The following is a 21429-nucleotide window of genomic DNA, read 5'->3' as shown; positions in this document are numbered from 1 at the left end:
ACATTAGAAATGGATTGTGCCAGCTATTGTAATTCCTGTTCTTATTTCAGGTTCCCCCTTTCTTGCTTATATTCCTTGACATAAATAATAATTTGAAACAGTTGACATGATTAAAAATGTATAATTTACTTGTGGAACTTAACATTATTTAGATTGTTTAAAATAGCATGTTAAGTAGTTACCTAGCCACAGAGCTTAGCCTCTCTCTCCTGGAAACCATGTATTTAAGAAAACCTGGAAAGTGTCAGCCCCACCCCTTACGTGAATGCGTCTTTAGAAGTGACGCCAGGCCAGGCGGCCGCGGCGCGTGGTCAGCGTGTGTGTGCTGTGCTCTCTCCGTCTAGGCAAGGCAGTTTTCCTGGCGTGAACCAGAGTGGACTCATGGCTTCCAGCTCTCCCTACAGCCAGCCCATGAACAACAGCTCTGGCCTGATGAACGCACAGGCACCACCGTACAGCGTGACACCCTCCATGGTGAACAGCTCCACAGGTAACCCCGGGGGCCCCCTGCTCTCCCTCTCTCTCCCTCTCTCAGGCCTCCACCAGCAAGCGCATCCAGGCAACTCGAGCCGGCACATCAGGTGGTGAACGCATGTTCCATGTTCCGGGACCACAGGCTGTGTGTCAGTGCACACACTCAGTTCCCTTTGGTGTGGGAATTCCCGGGAGATCTCGGAATGGAAGTTCTTCCCTGGGTAGTGGCAGAGTTCGCATAGACAAGTCACACTCCGAGTGGCAAGGCGACAGTGCTGGGGGTGTGCTTATGATTCCTGTAGGGAACCTCTCCGAGGGCGGGCGTGGAAGCAGCTGGACTGGGAAACTGAAGCGCTGTGTCGTGTTTCCTCCTTGCAACTCACGTGGTCATCTCAGCCGTCACACGCCGTCGGCACGGTTGGCACATGCTGTCACCCCGAGAGCATGCGTGAGGCAGACCGCACGGTCTCCCGCGTCCTCAGGCACCCTGAGACCTCGAGCCGGGGCCTCACAGGGGACAGTGCAGTTTTTGTGCTATGGCTGAGGGCTGCGCGTTGGGATGGCAGCGGGGCCCGGCTGGTGGGTGCTCTCCTTCAGGTACGACAGGGCCGGGCTCTGCTGCTGTCTATTCTGAGGCTTTCAGGCGGGTCACTGGGGCAGCCGGGGTGCGGCTCTCCCGATCACCTGCTCCCACGTGCACCGCCCTCTGCCGCCTTCCTGGCCTCCCCAGAAGCACGGGCTTCCCTGCGGGTCAGAGCTGGCCTGGGCAGCCTGGGCTTCTGCCTGGCCGGCTTGGGGTCTGGCCCCAGAGTGGCATTCCCTGGTGCTCGTCTCTAAAGGCTGATAAAAGACGAACGCATAGAAACTCGTTGTGAACATGGAAGTGCGTACGCAGGTGCTTCCTCATCGCCACCGCAGCTGTGAGATGAAGGTGGGAAGCAGCCTGCCCGCTGGGCACCTCCTCCCCATCTGGTGAGCGCCACCGCGGGACGTGGAGGTTTGGTTGCCGTGTCGCATGTGGCTGGCCTGCTGAAATCAGGGACTCCAGAGCTTTGGAACTGCACAGTAAATACCTACTACTCGCAATGCTCATTTCCATTCTTTCGGACCCCAGAGCCAGAAAAATAACCAGCAACAAACAGATGGCACAGCGCCCTGTCTCTGAAATTTCTGCATTCCTGAAGGAGTAGCCGACGCCATGGAGACCCACAAGTCTCTCTTTGCTGTTACTACTTGGATGAGTCGGCTCTTGGTTATTTCCTGCAGGACAGATCTGTTCAGGGAGCGGCCGTATCATCACAGTGTTTGGCGTGGGGTTGTAGTATATTTTTATTACATTGTGCATTTTGAAATGTTGAATTTTTAATAATTTAAACATGTATCAGACTTTTTCCCTCCATGTTTATACGATTTTATTTGGGCTTTATTAAGTCAAAAGCTGCCTGGTGGAAAGGGAGTCGGTCACGCAGTACTCACTGTGTGTTCATTGATAGGGACCTGAGAAGCTGCCCTGTGTGCTGCAGTCTCCGAGGGAGACGGAGCCACATGGGAGCTACCACTGTAGCACGTGCTGAGAGTGTGGGCCTGCAGGGGCAACGCACCAGACATGGCTTAGATCTTGGGGCCCGTGGAGGTAAATTACCAGCAGTGACAGCAAAGCATTTCTCCATCAAAGTCACATTTGGAGAAAGTGAAGATAATGCAGATGCTGGCCGCAGCTGGCAGGGGGATTTTCCCAACCTCGAAGCCAGTGCAGCCGGCATCCCAGCACTCTCACCACTGAGTTAAGACAGTGTGTTGTAAGTGGTGATCGGGACCAAAGAATAAATCCCCCTGTGTAGTGACAGATTGTTACAGGCGTCAGAGAGCGGCCGATTATTTCAGTGGAATCGGGGGAGTGTGCATGTGGCGATCACTTCTTCACTTAGAAGACGGGGCAGGTAGGATGGTAAGCAGGGGGCACCCTTCCCTCTAAAGGGGCTTTTTTTGGAGGGGTAGGGGCTGTTTTGTTTAGACCATTTGGGTTAAAAGCTTAGAATGATATATTGCTATGGGCACAATTACAGATCACGTGTGACCTTGTCAAATACAGCCTTACACGATAGCATGTTGTCGGTTGGTTGGGTTTTACTTGTGTGGCGCGTAATGCCCGGCAGTCACACCCGCGTCCGCCTTTAGATTGGCTTCTTACAGTCCGAATGCAAGCACTGATGCCTTCCGCCTGGGGGCTCCCTGTGCTCGCCTCTCGCAAGCTGCCGTGCAGAGCAGCCCCTGGGTGGAGAGGGAGCGGCCCCATCGCGCTGTGGCCAGGCCTTTCTCAGGGCCCTTCCTGGGCGTGGCAGCAGCAGCACCAGAGCCGCTCCCATGGCCTCGGAAGGTAGGAGCCACCACTTCCGGCTCTCCCGGCATGCTGGTCCACGTGGAGAGCCCCAGGCTCCCAGGCTGGGTCCGGGCCCTGCGTGCCTAAGCCCCTCCGGGTCCTGCTGCCAGTGGAACATGCCGAGTTAGAGGCATGTTTCCCAGACGCATCCTGGCAGGCTGGCCGCAACCTCGTGTGGCATTAGCTATTTCCCAGGCAGTTTATTGTTCGGAAATTAAGCAAAAAGCTGTTCAGCGCTGTGCCTGGACTGCAGAGCTGCTGGGCAGCAGAGGAGGGTCTGCGTCACTGGCACCATGGCGGACGCCGTTGCGGGCTTTTCTGTTTCTCTGCAGGCTGTAAGCTGACAGCTTTAGGTGGACTGGGCCTCCCCTCCCCACCGCCAGCCACCCCTGCCACCCCTGAATACAAAGGACTCTAGAAACGAAGAAAACCAGATCTCTTAAACGGAGGCCAGGCCCTAGCACGCAGCTGCTGCGGACTGCAGGGGGCGGGGACGTGGGGCAGGAGCCCCCCACCCCTGCGGCCTGTGGAGCTCCGGGAGCGCTTGGGGGCTTCTCTCCCATCTCTTGCACGTGTGATGTTCACATGTGCCACACATGCAAGCTGGCGCACACATGCGCAGGAGCACACGCAGAGACAGCCCCTTGCACACCAGAAGCAGGAATCCACGTGTGAGCGGGCAGACTGCTGTGAAGAGAGGAGGACTGCGTGTGTGCCTCCGAGGCTGCTTCCCTTCTTCCGGGAATGATGCCGCCACCTCGTCAGGACACGGCAGGAAGCCGGAAGAGACAGGAGCAAATGCTGAAGTGCCGTCGTCCTCACGTCCTGCGTTCTCGGTGTCCTTTCTGAGTGTGTTAAGTGCAGGGTGGAGAGGCTGCCGTGGGGCCATGGCCCACACTCATCTGAGAAGTCATGCCTGCTCCTCCCTCTGACTGGCGGAGCCGGAGCCGAGTGCGGGACATGCGTTTGCAGGCCTCCCGCAGCTCTGCAGTCTCTTTTTGTGCCTGCGCTTTCCATACTGGATCACTGCTGTCCACAGCAGGAGGAGCGGCGCCCTGATTTAGCGCGTCCTTAGAAGACGAGGGGGTCTGTCTTTTCTGGGAAAGGAGACAACTAGTGGCCCTGGAGCCCCAGTGCCCACTGCCCAGGGCGGCGTATGCTGTGCGCGGTGATTCATTGAGAATTCTGGTAAGAAGTCAGAAGTGAGCGCTGCACCAGAAAGAAGGGCGCTGGGGAAGCCGCAGAGCCACAGGCGGGAGAGACCTCTGGTCCGTCTGCGACAGGCCGATGGCCACCATCAGGCAGAAGTACTGCACGCGGCTCCTGCTCTGAGTCCGTCCTTGTCTGTCTCTCAGGTGCCGCTTTGTCTCCCTCCTTGCACGTCCAGAATGCTCACTTAAAATACCCAAGAGAATGGAGACACGGGAGGCTTTCAGAGCAGTATCTGTGCTTATACGCATGGACGTCTGGTTTTTAAATCCATCGCTAATTACCATAGTACTCATTTATATACTTAAAAATTGCTCTTCTGTACATTGAGTGAACACATATGAAGTAGGCACTGTTGGTACATCCAGACATAAGATATCGGCAAGGCCTGAGGTTCCAGCCATGGGGCAGCACAGGCCATGCGTGCGAGGCTTTCCCGTACACTGGAATCCAGCGCTGGCTGGCTGCCGTCGCTGCTGACCCGCTCTGCAGAGCCAGCCAGCCCCTCTCCTCACACGCGTCCTGCTTTGTTAGCCTCCCTTTCTTCTAGAAAGGCTGTTTTAATGGGCAGGTTTACTAATTCATATCTTGTTGGACCCCAGAGACAAATCTGCACGAAAGCAACCAGCACTCTGAGCAAGGCGGTCTTCGTGGTGTAATCTCTCTCAGCTGCTTTTTTGAGGTTTCACACATTCACAAAAATAACAGCGTTTTTAGCTGATCCCAATAGATTTTTCTCTGCAGCTGCATCACTTGAAAAAGCTTTTTGTTCCAGTTCTTAAAGTCTAAGTATTGAAAGTAATTTGGGGGGGAAAAAAAGAAAACCATCCCAATTATGATTTGTGTGTGTGGTGATGACTGTAAGGGCTGGCCAGGCTGCAAATGGGCTTTGAAACCCCAGCGAGCCCAGGGAAGCACAGGGCTTCCACGTGCGCCGTGGAGGGCACTGCTGCCGACGCGTGGCACGTGGCCGGGCAGGCATTTTTTGGCAGGACCTGTGGTCTCAACCTGCAGTGATGCTAACGATATTAGCAAATTAGCACCACGGAGCTTGCCAGCTAATTCACCAGAGCCTGCTCTCGCTCTCACTGCTGTAATTAAAACTAATTATTTTCTAAAACATAGTAATACATGAATATGTGCGATAATCATTTTGTAGTGGGCAATCTGTAGAGCCTTTTTTTTAATGCTCCCCCTTCCCGGCCCGGGCACATGGTGCTCCGGGTGTCCTGCCTGGGTGGGGCGGCACTGCCATCTGCACATAGTGGCATGGGCGCTGTTGGGGAAACCTTGGTAGATTCTCCTTGGCCTGGCAGTGTTTCCTGGTTTCCACTCACTCCCAAGACTCGCCGTCCTCTCCCTGTGCCTTCCTCCCACCCCTCTTCCTCACTCGGACTCCTCACACATCTGCTTGCTGTCTCGCTCGCCCCTGCAGCCCAGCGCCGCGCAGATGGTTCGCAGTGGGGCTCTGTAGGAACTCAGCTGTGTGTTCCCTGGATAGCTGCACCATCCCCTCCTGCAGCCTTGTTCTGCCTTTCCCGAGCGCTCTCCGGCCCTATTTTTAACCTAAGCTGCCCGTGAGAAGCTGCAGTAGCCGTGTCCCAGTCAGTGCGGTTCCCTGGTGAAACCCTCGCTCTGACGCCTGGGTGCAGGAAGCAGCCCTGGCTCTGGTGCTGAGGCCCGGGGTCAGCTGTGTGCTGGACTGCACAGATTCCTGCCCCACTGCAGGATCGTTAGAAATGCCTCCCTCTAGAAACACGGTTTGATGATTGATTTTCAGGGCATCTGCTATGCTGGTCTTCCCTTACCCTTAGACCGGACCACATGCAGTAGATAAGCTTTTCAAAAGAAGCCATGTGGAATGCCAGATACTTTTACAAAGCATAGAGTATTTGAATTTAGGAAATGAAGGCAGCCCAAAATCCTCTAGTGTCCAGGTAAAAGATGAACAAGTCCAGCATTTGCTTCCAGCACCTGATGTGCAGGGTACACAGCTGGCTGTGTACACACTTGTGGCATACTCTTTTAGTGCATACATAATCTTGGGGAAAAAATACTGTTGATAAGAGTTGACCTTCAGTGGCTTGGGTCTCGCGCGTACCGACCGAGTGCCTTCAAACAAAAGAAAAAGGATCGCCAGGGTGGGGTGCTGTTTAGATTTCAGAAATCGGTGTGCTGCACATTACAGTTTCTTTTTTCTTTTCTTCCTAGAAGGGAAGTTCAAGTGCCCCCTGCCTCTTGCGCTGGCACAAGAGCGCGGTGTGACACGTCACACACGTACAATCCTAAACTCTTTCTCCTGTTTTCGATTAGCATCTATGGGTCTTGCAGATATGATGTCTCCTGGTGAATCCAAACTGCCCATGGCTCTCAAAGCAGATGGCAAAGAAGAAGGCCCCGTGCAGCCGGAGAGCAAGGCAAAGGTACTCCCTGTCCCCCCGCACGCCCGCGGCTCTGCCTGGCAACCAGCTGCCGTGCTGCTCTCTCGGGGGCTGGCTACGCTTGTGTTCTCAAGTGGTTTCTTTCCTGCATGCCTTTGTTCTGTGCCACATGTGCCTGGTCTTGTCTTCCCCCACCCCGTTCATGGCGTGGATCTGAAAGTTACTAGTTCTTATGGCATTAACTCATGGCGGGGGCGGGGGGCGGCGGGACAAGACCCCCTAAGAGAGAGCTGCTTTGGGGGTGGGGAGAAGAAAGGGGTCCTGCCTGGTGTCCACACTTGCAGCCATTGTCCTCTGCCTTCAGTTTGTAGCTTCCTGTTTGGGCCGCCTCAGCAGCAGCAACATACTTAATATTTTGCTTTCCTGCCTTATTTGATAAATAAGGTGAACCGCTTTTTTTTCCTTTCTTTCTCTCATAAGGGGTAACCCATGCTTACCATTCCATGTCAGCTTGAAGGAAGCATGGTGGCTTGGTGGCCGTCCGCAGCACCCGCAAACTTACCCAATGATTCCTGATGATGAATGTTGTTTTAATACCTTCTTATCTGTGTGTTTCTGTGTGTGTGTGTGTGTGTGTTTGTGCTTGTCTTTATATAATGTATAAAAATCAGTCTGTTAAATGGATGTGATTTTTGTTATTTCAAATAAAGTTTGCCCTACCTTTGTCATTTTTTTTTTATTCCTCTACCACAGGATAGCTACAGCTCTCAGGGTATTTCTCAGCCCCCAACCCCAGGCAACCTGCCAGTCCCTTCCCCAATGTCCCCCAGCTCTGCTAGCATCTCCTCATTTCATGGAGATGAGAGCGATAGCATTAGCAGCCCAGGCTGGCCAAAGACTCCATCAAGCCCTGTAAGTGGCTCTGGTTGTTTTGTTTTTTGTTTTTGTTTTTTTGGTTATGTTTTTCTGGGGTTTTTAGATAATTGATTAATTCTACTTGAATGCTTGCTTGTGTATTTGTTTTATAAGGCTTTTTCTTCGTTATATATCCATGAAAGGGTTTTCTGTGTAAGTAACTGGGTGAGGAGCAACAGGAGTACAGGTGGTGTGCATCCCAGAGCAGCTGGCGGGAGGCCTCTGCTCTGTTCGCACGGGCCCCGGACCTGCCGTGTGCAGGGCTGTTCTGTCTAAAGCCTCCCATTCCAGAACGGCCCACTGGAAACAAGGAGCTCAGCTTTGCAGTCTGAGCGCCTGCCCTGCGGTTCAGCCCAGCCTCAGCCGGCTTTGTTTTCCAATCAGTCTCTGAAATTAACAAGACTGCTAAAGAAACATTAGTGCCTGTGTGTGCAGGTGAACCGTGTACTTTCCTCAAAACCAGTTGAAATTCTGGGCAGAACTGCTGGTAATCTTGAAATGAAGTGTTGGTGTCCATGATGACATACAAGTGACCGAAAGGGGCTGTGCCCATCCGGGGATGTGTAGCCTTACTATGCTTCTGACCATAGAGTTGGGCTGTGTTTTTCTGCTAAGGAAATTCATTCGGTGCCATTTAAAAAGAAATGCAATGATGCTGCAGTAACCTTTATTTTACGGTCATATGGGGAATCAAAAGATCTTTAAAAAAGAAAAAAAACCCACGCAACGTGCAATTACTAGCCGAGAAGGCTTAATTAACACACTAACTTTTGTAAGGCGATGTGTGGAAGAACACAGCCAGGAGAAACGAGGCTGTGCGGGATGCGACACTCGCACCCCGCACCCCGCGGAGGCTGCGCTTAATTAGGCGCTGCCTCAGCCAGAGAGCGTGGCCCGGTTCTTCCTGGGGACAGAAGGGGCACCATGGGCTCCCTGGCCTGAGACCCTGCCCGGCTACGCAGCGCCCCCCAGCAGCCTTGAACTTCTGGGTGGGGGAGGCAGAGCCGAGCCAGGGGCCCAGAACTGGGATGCTATCTGCTTTGAGTCTCAGAAGGCAGCCAGCACTGTGTGGTTTGTTTTCCCATATTCTACCCTTTTTTGTGTGTTCTTTTTTCTTTTTTTTTTTCCTTAGTTAGAGAAAGTATTTTTGAATTAGTAATATTCTGAAGTTTTAACAGTTAGCTTCAAACAACTTCCAAAAACATGTATTTGTTGGCCCAGGGAGAATCTCAGAAGTTGAAAATAATGATCTTTAAGACAAGGTAATAATTATTAAAGACGAAAACAGTCTCCAGGGATACTTCAGAAAGTCAGTGGGAAAATGGAATTAAATTTATTTTGGTGCAAAAAATGTTTGAAATCCACACATAGTTTTTGCATAGCATATATTTTGAAGACCCCCTTAAAGGTAAAATGTTTCAAAACTCATCTTTTTGGTTTCCACATCAGATTATCTCTATCCAGTGAGTCCTGTAAGAAACTCTTTACCAAAATTCTATAAATATAAAGGGGAAAAAAAAACTGAGTTACTGACTCCGTTTTCTGGTTATCATGCAATTATAGTTGGAATTCAATGTTCTTTTGTAACTATTTCTACATAGATTATCACGGTTTGCTGTTTAAGAGTTTACAAGCAGGGCAGACGCTTGGCACAGTGGTTAAGCCCCCCCACATCCTGTATCAGAGTCCCAGCTCCGCTTCCAGTTCCAGTTTCCTGCTCAGGCACCTCCTGAGAGGCCGTAGTGATGGCCCAGGCTGTGTCCCTGCCACCCCGTGAGAGACCTACATGCGGCTCTGGGCTCCTGGCTTGGGCCTGGCCTATCCCTGGCCGTTGTGGATACTTGGGAGTGAACCAGGAAATAGAAGATACCTCTCTCTCCCTCATTCCTTCTGTCCCTCTCCCCCTCCCCCTCCCCACTTTCAAACGACAATAAAGAGCATTTTAAAAAATAATTTACAAGCAAGCCTAGGGCTCCCGTGGTAGTATAGGTAAACACAAGAGAAGCTGTGCTTTGCTATAGAAGGTGCTAGACCAAGGCTGTGCATTGAGAAAGTAGCCACTGTTTAAATGAGCTGCTGATTCAGGCCTGTGGAAGCAGCGGAGCGGAGACTCGGCACCCCAGCGCCACATGTGCCTGCAGTCGGGAGCTCTTGCCCGCTCCTCCTGAGATGCCCCTCAGTGCATAGCTGCACGTGGCTCCCGCCAGTGTGCCTCGCAGCGCCTGTGCCCACAGACCTGGGAGGGGCGAAGAGATGCTCTGAGCTTTGACGTGTCCCTCTTCACCAGCCCTGATTGGTTACAGAACGCTCGGAGCAAAGATACACGTTTGTTCGTACACAGACGGACATTCCCAGGCATATGGTAGAGACTGGCACAGTGTGAATCAGCCGGGAAGACAGACAGACATACTCGCAGGCTGAATGGGGGTGTCAGCGAGGAAGGTTCTGGGGCGCCGTGAGAGCGGGCTGTAGCAGCTTCCGTTCCTTCCTGCCTCCACTGCAGTCCCAGAGCCGTAGGGCGCGGTGTCTACACCTGCAGCCGTCCTAGGCGGTCCTGAGTGACCTGCAAAAGTTACTCCCTGGCTCCAGTTTGCTCACCCACTGTCCTCCCAGGGAGTGGCTCGTGAAGACGGTCGTCCAGACATTCCATTTGGCTGAGGTCCCTGTGGGGCCATCAGTAATAAGAGCGATAATGTGTGTGCTGTCCGTCTACTGAGCCTTTTCTGTTCGGACACCCAGATGCTAACTCTGGGGATAATTTAGCTGGTGAGCAAGCTGGGAGTTTGGGAACAGAGATGTCAGGGAGCAGCGGACACTTCGCTTTCTCAGCCCTTGGCTGAGAATGCTGCTAGACTTTGCACATCTTTTTATTTTATTTTTTAAAATTATTTATTTGAAAGAGTTACAGAGAGAGGTAGAGCCAGGGAGAGAGGTCTTCCATTCTGCTGGTTCACTCCCCAAATGACTACAACGGCCAGAGCTGAGCTGATCTGAAGCCAGGAGCCAGGAACTTCTTCCAGGTCTACGTGGGTGCAGGGGCTCAGGGATTTGGGCCACCTTCTCCTGCTTTCCTACCCACAGCAGAGAGCTGGATCAAAAGAGGAGCAGCCAGGCTGGCGCCGCGGCTCACTTGGCTAATCCTCCACCTGCAGTGCCAGCACTCCGGGTTAGTCCCAGTTGGGGCGCTGGATTCTGTCTCAGTTGCTGCTCTTCCAGTCCAGCTCTCTGCTGTGGCCTGCGAGGGCAGCAGAGGATGGCCCAAGTGCTTGGACCCTGCACCCACATGGGAGACCAGGAGGAAGCACCTGGCTCCTGGCTTCAGATCAGTGCAGCGCACCGGCCACAGCAGCCATTTGGGGGTAAACCAACAGAAAGGAAGACCTTTCTCTCTGTCTCTGTCTCTTTCTGTCTCTCTCTCTCTCTCTCTTTCACTCTCTCACTCACTCACTGTCTAACTCTGCCTGTCAAAAAAAAAAAACAAAAACAAAAACAGCCAGGCCTCATCGGCTCCATATGGATGCCTGCACTGTAGGCTGGGGCTTTACCCGCTATGTCAACAGCGCCGGCCCCTGCACATCTTCATCACCCATTTCAGCATTCATAGAACAAATACCTCTCAAAGACTTAAGTGTGCAGAACCTGTGCCAAGCGTTGGCAATTCCGAATCAACCCTTCACACACCACATACACAGCCCCAAGTAGAATACTGCAAAGGGAGAATAGAATAGGTGCTGGTAGAATAAAACTGGGTCTCTGGATTAGTGAGCAGGTCTCAGGGGCCTGAGCACTTCCCTGTCTGTAGGTGCATGACCCTACATTGCAGCACCATAAAAATGCTTTTTGAAGTTCTAAAACTTAGGAAAAATAAGACAGATTTAAAACTACTACCTTTACATTTTTCTAATTTTAGGACAACAAATTGAGATGAGTGAGAGTTAATTAACAAAGAAAGATGAGGGAAATACGCAGGCACACTGAGTAAGTCATTACCCGAGGCCTGTTTCAAGTCCTTTCAAAGGCCGGAGCAGGCGCCGCGCGCTCAGTGCGTGATCAGCTGCTGGTGCGCTTCTGCGCTGCAGGCGGGGCCAGAGTCGGCAGGTGGATCCCCGAGGCAGCGCACTCCCTTCAGATGAAGTGAGTGCCGTCCTGCTCTTGTTCTTAGACTGACGCTCAAACTTCTATCTCTGACTCCTTCACAAGTGAAGTGGAAAGGGCGGTTGTTCCCAAAGTGCTTTTGGGTGATCACCCCTGTTTCCCCATGTTCTTATTATGTCAGATTTTTTGGAAAAACACTGGGTCCAATTTTCCAGTGTGCTTCCCCAAAAGACACACACACACACACACACACACACACTAGCATTTAGAAACCTCCAGAGGGGCTCAAGTCCAACTCTGCTTCTGATTCCAGTTTCCTGCTAATGCACACCCGAGAGGCGGTGGTGACGGCTCCATACTTGAGTCTCTGCCATGTCCACACAAGACCCAAATAAAGCTCTGTGCTCCTGGCTTTGGTTTGGCCCAGCCCTAGCTGTTGTGGGCATTTGTGGAGTAAACAGTGCATGTGTGGACGATTGACGATTGCTCTCCATCTCTCTCTCTCCCTCCCCGCCCCACTCTTTCTGTCCGCCTTTCCAGTACACCCTCTGAAAGAACCCTCCAGAAACTGGCTGTCCTGTTTATGATGGCCACGCTGCAGGAGTGTCACAGCAGTGTAAGAATCTGAGAAGTGTGTTAGAATATGTCTTTCCCGGCCGGGCATTCCTTGCGTGTCCGAATATGGAAGATAAAGTTGAAAGCCTTACCATTTGGTGTGTGCCGTTTCCCGTGTTTTAGTGTACACATAGGTATATGCACGCATGTATATAAATGTGCCTGTCTGCGTGTATATATCATTTTAAGCTCTTTCCAAAGTGATTTTAATTTTTTAGGCAGAGCAGGGCTCCCATCCACCGATTCACTCTCTGAATGTGTACAACAGCAGGACTGGGCCGAGGCCACAGCCAGGAGGTGGGACTTCCATTCGGGTCTCTTCTGTGGGTGGCAGGACCTCAGCTGCTAGAGTTAGGGGCTGGAGCCAGGACCCAAACCCAGACACTCCGGTGTGGGACACGGTGGCTCCACTGGGCCAAACTCCCTGAGCACCCAAGTAGATGTAAAGAGAGCACACTGTTTTTCTGTAGCCTACCATTCTACATGTGTTATTTATATCAGCTACATGGCCCGTTTTTGTGTATTTGATAGAAAGAGCATGCCTTGGTAATTCTAAGGCTGAAGACGTAAGATCTCAGCCTGAAGCTCTGGAGAGTGGGGAGATGAGGCTGCCTCTTCCCAGGGCTTGGTTCTCGGCCCCTCTTCCAGGCCTGCTGGACTGCAGGGGAGGCTGATAAACAAGGTCACATCTCACCTCCGTGGCTGGCATGCTGTCAGCCCCTCCCCCATTTCAGCAGTGTGTTCACCGTTACATTAAGCTAAAGAAAGAGAAAAGGAAACTCACCAAGTGCTCTGTCTAAAATAGCAGATACATGTTGCAAATGATAACCTAGGGCCTAGTCACAACTAAATGTTCAGGAAGTCTTTAGTAAGAACCTAGAAGTGATGTTGCCCAATAACCCTGGTGTTAAAGCTGCTGTCACAAAGGCATATAGACTAGGGCAAGGGGAGAAGCACGGTTGGGCTGCTGCGGGCCGTTCACGGCTGCCCACCTGCCTCACAGGATCCAGGGAGCGGGCTGCAGACATGCGGTGGCCACGACTCCGGCAGACACAGCAGGCCTCAGGAGCACAGAGGTGACCGCGTGTGTTTATCCGGCGTCACACTCAAGGTGCGGGACAGCGCGTGATTGAAGCGCGGATCCCACCTGCGAACTGATGCCGAAGCAAGAGCAGGTCAAGGAATCTGTTCAAACAATGAAATGACCCGAGAGCGTCAGTAAGGGTGCACGTTGATGTCCCTGTTTTCACACCCCCCCCCAAAAAAAAAAAAAGTAGGAGGGCTGCTTTTGGTTTTCTGGGCCCTGCAATGCTACTTTTTTGTGGGCTTTGTAACTCACTGGAGTGGCTCAGTGAGCCAGGGCCCTTTTCACTTTGAAACACAGCATTGTAATTGTCATTGCAATTTTGCCTTCTGGGATTCAACGCTTATGTCATAGGAAAAAAGGTTTCTGTTGAAGTGTATGAAAGGGGGAGTTGGGCTCTTGGTTTAAAGTTAAAGTAAATTCTTAATTAAGAAAGTGTATAGTTTGTGCCTGAACTAGTAGCCTTCATTCCTTACTGTTGTGTGATAGCAGTAGTTTTGAGTCTCTTCTCCCCTGTGTTTGATGGCTCATCACCGTCTCCTCGCTCTTCCCTTCCCTCTGCCGCCCATGCCCCACCTCCACATGCTGCTCCCGGGCACCAGAAGTCCAGCTCGTCCACCACCACCGGGGAGAAGATCACCAAGGTGTATGAGCTGGGGAACGAGCCCGAGAGGAAGCTGTGGGTGGACCGGTACCTCACCTTCATGGAGGAGAGGGGGTCCCCTGTCTCAAGTCTGCCTGCGGTGGGCAAGAAGCCCCTGGACTTGTTCCGACTCTACGTCTGCGTCAAAGAGATCGGGGGCTTGGCACAGGTGAGAACGAGAGACGAACGGGTGAATGCAGAGGCCGTGTTGGTGAGGTAGGAGAGCCACCCGGTGTTTATTCTCACAGAGGAGAAGCTGAGCCTGCAGGCCAGTCACCTCCTGGCTGGGGCCCAGGCCATGCTGTAGGGAGGACGAGGGCGGAGCCCTGGCTCTGCTGCCCATTCACAGGGTCGTCCGCTTGACCCCCATTTCCTCATCTGTAAGGTGAGACTGTTGGGCTCTAGATTTTTCTTTAGGTTCCCCGAAAGCTCTAGGATTCTCTGGAATCTTCCAGAAGTTAATGGTAGATACTCCAGAAAAGTTTTGCGCATGATTATCTGAATCTAGATTTAAATCAAATTCATTGTTTCCCTCTATCTAGAGCAACTTATCAAAAGAGTTAAGCCGTCCTTGAGTAAAGCCTTCGCACCCAACGGCCTGGGCCTGTGGCAGGCTGGCCTGGAGCAGGGCAGCAGAGGCGCTGGCCTTCCAGACTCTGCAGCTGCCTGATACTGCCCACCCACCTCGCACAGGGAAGCCTGTTAAGTCTCGTGCCCGGACCCAGTAGCCCTGCCCTGTCCTGAGCAGGAGTCTGGTTGGCATGGACGTGCCCTGCACAGAACAGGGGACAGGCTACAGACATGTGAGTCCTCACTGTGGCCTTTGGCTTTTCAAATACCTACAAGACACAGGGTTAGCAGCCCCAAAGAACAGAGGACGCTGCTGTGTGACAGTGCGCTGCAGGGCCTGGAGGCACGTGCAGATCTGCCTGATTCTGAAACAGTGTCCTGTCTTGCAGAAACTCTAAAGCCCGCTATTTAAAACAAGCGTTAGGAGGCTTTAATCTGCAAGCATCAGCCAGGGCCTGCCCTGGTCTCCATGCCGCAGCTCGGGGATGCTGAGTTCTGGGGTGCAGACCTCACGAGGGTGGGCAGCAAAGCAATCGACTGGGTGCGCCCGGGCTGCCCGCCTCCCCTCAGCCCCAGACTCCTCCGACCGTCCTCCCTTGCAGCGAGCCTGTGACACGGTTGGATGCTGCTTATCTGTCCCATGCAGCACAGGCCGTGTCTGGCTGCGCACCCTGACTGGCTCAGCAGGACATCTGTTGCTGCCTTAGCCGTCAGGGTGACTTGAGTGCGGCTGGTGGCATTGTCCTATGTGTCCCATCTTGCTCTCTGCTGAGTGGGCATCAGGTGTGCTTGGGAGCAGGTTCTGCGCCCCCACGGCGATGGGCTGAAAGGCTCGCTGCACAGGCGTCCCAAGCGGCACTTCTCACTGGTTCCCAAGGCAGCCCGCGGGCCTGCTGCCCTCTTACACAGAGTGCCAAGAGGCGTTGCTGGGACCATGCTCCGGTCTGTGTATCGTGCGCCATTTAGTACTAAGTAAATGGACACAGAGAGCTGTGCAAGAAAGTTCAGGTCCAGAAACTCAGAATTTCATGAGTACTGTCCCCTTAGCCCTAAGGCGCTGCCGACAGGAGGCGTCAGAAGCAGAGCCTTCCCCCAGTACTTGGGGGTCTGGCCCTTTGGTCCTGTGTTCCCAAGTGGCCGCCAGCAGGTTCAAAGAAGACCTCAGTCTTCACACACCGCTGCAGGATTTCTCTTTCTTCTTCTCTTTTCTGCATTGTGTTGCATCCAGCCTGGGTGTGGGTAGCGACACCAGCTGGTCCTGCCTGGCACGCAGGGAGGTGGCCGCTGCCCTGTGGGCTGAGCTGGGGGCTCAGCAGAGCCCCGCCGGAGGGCAGGGTCACCATGTCAGGCTGTTCAGTCAAGGAACTTCACCCACCTTGCATGGGGTGCCACCCTTGCCCAGCTCCCCAGGAGAGCCCCCGGAGAGAGGCCAGAGGCCTGCAGTCACAGCTGGTTCTGGGAGCTTGTGGCTGTTGGAAGGAAACATTACTTTTCGTATCAATGTCAATTGCAAATCGGTGCTGCTGCTGCTGCTGCTGCTGCTACTGCTTTGTGAATTGAGTTTTAGACACTTTCTTTCTTAATCAGAGGTGGGCTGGGGGTGAGTGTGGGCAGGGGTGTCCGTTGGCTCAGAGACATCGCTGCTCTGGAAGGGGTGAGGCAGCAGGAGATAGAGCAGCAGAACCTCCGAGCCGGGCTGTTTTGTAGGTATCAGCAGGTTCCTTAATGGCTTTGTAACTGTAAATGCTGTCTGTGCACTACTGAGTGGGAGTAATGAGCATTAGTTAAAAGAGGCAAATGAAAAAAAGTAAACCAAGACATTAAGTGCTTTTTTTGTCTCCTGGCTTTAAACAAGCCACTTTGCTGCAAACCAATGATCCTGGCATTTTTTTGCTAGGTTAATAAAAACAAGAAGTGGCGTGAGCTGGCAACCAACCTAAACGTTGGCACTTCAAGCAGCGCCGCGAGCTCCCTGAAAAAGCAGTATATTCAGTACCTGTTTGCCTTCGAGTGCAAGATCGAGCGAGGGGAGGAGCCCCCGCCGGAAGTCTTCAGCACCGGGGACACCAAGAAGCAGCCCAAGCTCCAGCCGCCATCTCCTGGTAAGTGACAGCGCTGCAGCTGCCGGCCAGGAAGGGGCGCCTCTGGTGGCAGTGAAGGGAGGAGGCTTGGGGCGCTTTGTTGATTGCACTGCGAGGGAAGAAAGCAGAACCGGGGCTGTTGCCGTTTCGCGCAGTACTTGAACGGCCCCATTCTTTGACTTTCCTTTACTTAGTCCAATAGACTTTGGAGCTCTGAGCGTTATTCCTGGCACAAGTGTTTTAAAATATTCCCGTACTCTGTACAGAAGAAGTAGCCACACGCACCTGTTTCATTACTTGTGGGCTGGAAAGGCCACCGCCCCAGCCTAGCAGCCGGCTGTGCCAGCCCTTCTTCCTCTCTCGAGGACACCCACGTTTGTATTTTAGCAAAATGAAACCTGCCTTCGGTTTTTAATGTGCCTGCCCGGCAAGGTCTCACTTTGGGGGAGTTCTGCAAGCTGTCAGGGTGCAAGCTCAGGGGGTCTCATTTCCGCAAGAGGCTATGGGGCACACGGTCTGACCCCCAAGTCAGCAGTCAGGGTTAGGCGGGTCACCTCAGTGCTCATCCACAAACCACAGGGCCAGGACTGCTACCCCCACCTCTCCGCACCTGTTGGAGACCCTGCCATTCTTCCCAGCCCTCCTGCTGGGCCCTTGTCCCACCTGTTAGGGTCTCACGTTCGAAATTCCCAAATGCTGCATTCAAGGAGTTGGTGTCCTCCTTGGATCTGTGCGGTGACCTCCCGCAGGTTAATCCCGCCGTTCTCTTGTCTCTGGCCGCCTCCTAGCCCCGTGACCTTGAGCGCTTCATTGTCCCCAGTCCCTGCACGTGAGACGGGGAGCCACGCATGTTGCTCCTGCTGGGTCGCCATCAGCCGTGTGTCCTGACACACGCAGCAGGTCACGCCGTGTTCATTTCATCCGCACAGCAGCCCGCTGCTGAGAGGCGTTGAGGTCCATGACAAAACAGAGATGCGGGGCCCCAAGGAGCTCGGTCAGAGCCGCATGGCTGGAGTAGGAGGCCTAACGGAGGCCCCAGCGAGGGCGCCTCGCAGGACCTGCCCTGTGACTGGTAGCAAGCTGACACACAGAAGCCCGGCAAGTCTCCCTAAGGCCTTCCTCCAGCTGCTGGCGCGTGACTGCCACCGGCAGACGTCTGAGGAGTCTCTTCAAGGGTGTCTGTGGAACACTCCAGGCCCCCAGTGCACTGTGAACGCACCTCCACTGAGGCCTGCAGGTTCCAAGTAGCACAGGCAGGACCCCGCCCTGAAAGAGCCGCAGCCCCAGCCGCTTCTGGCTTGCCCCAGGAGCCGGGGAAGCTCGTCTTTAGAGCCTCAGCATCACACGCAGTTCAGAGTGCGAAGCAGCGTTCGCGCAGCTCGGAACCCATTTTTCCAACACAAAACCCAGTGGGGTGTAGGACCCAACGTGGTGATGCCTGCAGGCTTGAGGGTGCACCTGATGGGCACCTGCGAGGCTGCACGAGGGGAGAGCGGCTCTGTCCGGGGGTTCCTGCCTCTCCCCAGGACTGCCCAGGGGGCGCAGATCCTCACCGGGCCATGGGCGCTTCCGCCCCTGCCCTCCTCCTGGGCAGCACGGCAGAGCCTGCGCGCAGATGGACATGGCCAGGACTGTGCTCCCAGACCAGACCTTGCCCTGCCCCCCTCGCCAGGTGCCCTCCCTGGTCCCCGTGCCGTCACTAAGGACGCTGTCCCAAAACACGCCCAGCAGAGAAGGGAAATAAAGTGACTCCCAGCTCTATGTCACAGCAGGGACTCGTGGATTTTTTGGCACTGGACTTTTGGGTTTATTATCTTATGAATCCACATTATTTTCATTCATGACTACACACACATTGTCCAGAAATCAATTCAGATCTCTAACAATTCAATCCATCAAGCTTCCCGTTCACATATAATTGAATATTTGATACTTCACAGAAATATCAAAAAGTATGTCTTCATTGGGAAACTTACAGTTTTAACAGGTTCATTGTGGTATGTAGGTACAGTTCTAAGAACGTAGTAATATTTCCTTTCTCCCTCCTACCCTCCTTCTTTCTCCCTCTTTTTTTTTTTTTTTTTGAGATAAAATATTTTGAATTTACATTAAAGTAAAAAGGCTTAATACTTCACCCAATAAGAAGTCTAACAAGTAAAGGGCAGAACGACCCTAGTTTGGTGAGAATACAGACAATGACTATAAACAATAGTTGAATGGAAAAATGGCCATTTCACCCATATACATACAGTAAATTTTAAAGTAATCACAGATCATTAAAACTGTAGAAGTGTAACATTCTTAACCATTGGTTTGACAGAGTTATGAAACAGAGTTTTACAAAACTGTATTTGCAGCAATACTGATACACACAGACATCCCGTGTGTGTTTGGCTTTTAGATTTTAGCTCCCACATATCAGGGAGAACATGCAGTGTTTGTCTTTCTGGGTCTGGCTTCATTCACTCAACATGATGTCTTCCAGTTGCATCCATTTTGCTGCAAATGACAGAATTTCATTCTTTTTTATATCTGAATAATATTCCGAGGTGTATATATGCCACATTTTGTTTATCTGTTCATCTGATGATGGACTCCTGAGTTGATTCCACATTGGGCTGTTGTGAACAGTGCTGCTATGAACATGGTGGTGCAGGTTCTCTTGGATACACTGTGTTCAAGTCTTTTGTGGACATACCCAGCAGTGAGAGTGCTGGATCATACGGCAAGTCTGTTTCTAGTTGTTAAGAAATCTCCCCATTCAGGTGGTTGGCTTTGTGGTATAACAGGTTAGGCCACCACCTGCGGGCATCCCACACGGGTGCTGGTTCCAGACCCGGCTGCTCTGCTTTTGATCCAGGCCCCTGCTCATGGCCTGGGAAGCAGCAGAAGATGGCCCAGGTGCTTGGGCCCCTGCACCCAGGCGGGAGACCCAGATGGAGTTGCAGGCTACAGCCACAGCCATTGCAGCTGTTTGGGGAGTGAACCAGTAGATGGAAGATCTCTGTCTCTCTTTGTCTTTCCCTTTCTCTCTCAGTAACTCTGCATTTCAAATGAATAAATTAAATCTTTAGAAAAAGAGAGAGAGAGACCTCCACACTGTTTTCCGCAGTGGCTGTGCTAATTTGTGTTCCCATCAGCAGTGGATAAGTGTTCCCCTTTGTCCATAGCCCTGCCAGCATTTGTTACTCTGTATATTTTGGATTTTAGCCACTCTCACAGGGGTGAGGTGATCCTGATGGCTAGTGATATTGAATCTTTTTTCATGTATTTGTTGGCCATTTGTATTTCTTATTTTGAGAGCTGTCTGTTGAAGTCCTTTGGCCATTTCTCAACTGGATTGGTTGTTTTTTTGTGTGTGCCATTTTTAAGTTGCATATATATTCAGGATATTAATATTTGCAAATATTTTTCCCAGTCTGTTGGCTGTCTCTCTACGTTATTGATCATTTCTTTTAATGTGCAGAAGCTTTTGAGTTTTAAATAGTGCCGTTTGTTTAGTTTTGTTTTTTGGCCTTTGCTCTGGGGGTCTTATCCAAGAAGTCATCCCCTATACCAACATCTTGGAGTGCTTTCCCTACCTTTTGTTCCAGCAACTTCATAGTCTCAGGTCTTAAATTTGGGTCTTTGATCCATCTTCAGTTGATTCTTGTATACGGTGAGAGTTGCAGATCTAATTTCATTCTTCTACATGTATACACCCTTTTGCCAGCTCCGTTTGTTGAAGAGATTAGCCTTACTACACTGTATGGTCTGAGCACTTTTGTCAAAAATCAATTGGCTGTATGTATGTGAACTAATTTCTGTGCTGTCTGTTCTGTTCCATTGATCTATCTTTTAGTTTTTATGCCAGTACCATGCTGTTTTAGTTACAGTAGCTTTGTAGTATGCTTTGAAGTCAGGTATTGTGATGCCTGCAGCTTGATTTTTCTTGTTCAGCATCACTTCAGCCATTCTGGGTCTTCTGTGATTCCACATGAATTTTAGGACTGCTTTTTCTAATTCTGTAAAGAATGCCATTGTATTTGGATAGGATTGCATTGAGTCTGTAGATTGCGTTGGGTAGTATGACATTTTCATGGTATTGACTCTTCCAATCTGGGAACAAGATATCTTTCCATTTGTGTGTGTCCTTGATGATTTCTTTCATCATTGTTTCATAATTTTCACTGTAGAGATCTTTCACCTCTTTGGTTAAATTTATTCCTAAAAATTTGATTTTTTTGTTTGTGGCTATTGTGAATGGAATTTCTTTCTCTGTGAGTTCATCATTAGCATACAAAAGAGTGACTGTTTTTTGTATGTTTATTTTGTGACTTGCAGCTTTACTGAATTGGTTTATCAGTTCCATAGCTTTTGGGTGGAGTGCTTAGGTTTCTCGTGTACCACATCGTGTCATATGCGAACATGGATCATTTGACTTCCTCATTTCCCATTCTGATGCCCTTTGTTTCTTTCTCCTCCATAATTGCTCTTGCTAAAACTTCTAGAACTGTATCAAATAAGAGTGAAGAAAGTGGACACCCTTGCCTTGTTCCAGATCTGAGGGGGAGTGCTGTCAGCTTTCCCCCCATTCAGTATGATACTTGCTGTTGGTTTCTGATACGTAGGCTTTATAATGTCAAGGAATGTTCCGTCTGTATCTGCTTTTTGGAGGGTTTTTTCCTTGAAGGGGTGTGCAATCTTATCAAACGCTTCTGCATCTGTTGAGATGACGTGTGGTTTCCATTCTCCATTGTGTTGATGTGGTTTATGACATTTATTGATTTGCAAATATTGAACCACTTTTGCATTTCTGGGGTAAATCCCACGTGATAATGGTGTGTGATCTTTTGATGTGGTTTCGGATTTGATTTGCTAGTGTTTTGCTGGGAGTCCTTGCACGAGTGTTCAGTAAGGACAGAGGTCTGTAGTTTTCTTTTCCTATCTTGTCTTTGGTTTTGGTATCAACATCGTGCTGGCATCATAAAAAGGGTTTGGTA

General features: G+C 51.4%; 1 protein-coding gene across 21 annotated transcripts in view; it reads left to right on the top strand.

The window, feature by feature from the left end:
• ARID1B (AT-rich interaction domain 1B) overlaps nt 1-21429 on the top strand; it is a 449775-nt gene that overhangs the window by 404064 nt on the left and 24282 nt on the right. For 16 of the 21 annotated variants that reach the window (XM_051855227.2, XM_051855222.2, XM_051855223.2 and 13 more), the window contains 5 exons: nt 345-490; nt 6377-6486; nt 7198-7356; nt 13756-13965; nt 16264-16468. In XM_051855227.2, the coding sequence (XP_051711187.2) occupies nt 345-490; nt 6377-6486; nt 7198-7356; nt 13756-13965; nt 16264-16468 (830 nt within the window). The remainder of the gene's footprint in view (nt 1-344; nt 491-6376; nt 6487-7197; nt 7357-13755; nt 13966-16263; nt 16469-21429) is intronic. The other 5 variants (XM_070073344.1, XM_051855218.2, XM_051855229.2 and 2 more) reach the window with 3 other exon arrangements.

Source organism: Oryctolagus cuniculus, chromosome 5 (genome assembly GCF_964237555.1).
Source record: "Oryctolagus cuniculus chromosome 5, mOryCun1.1, whole genome shotgun sequence".
In the NCBI taxonomy this organism is placed as follows: domain Eukaryota; kingdom Metazoa; phylum Chordata; class Mammalia; order Lagomorpha; family Leporidae; genus Oryctolagus; species Oryctolagus cuniculus.
The sequence above is the reverse complement of the archived record's forward strand: the minus strand, read 5'-3'. Positions and strand labels throughout refer to the sequence as shown.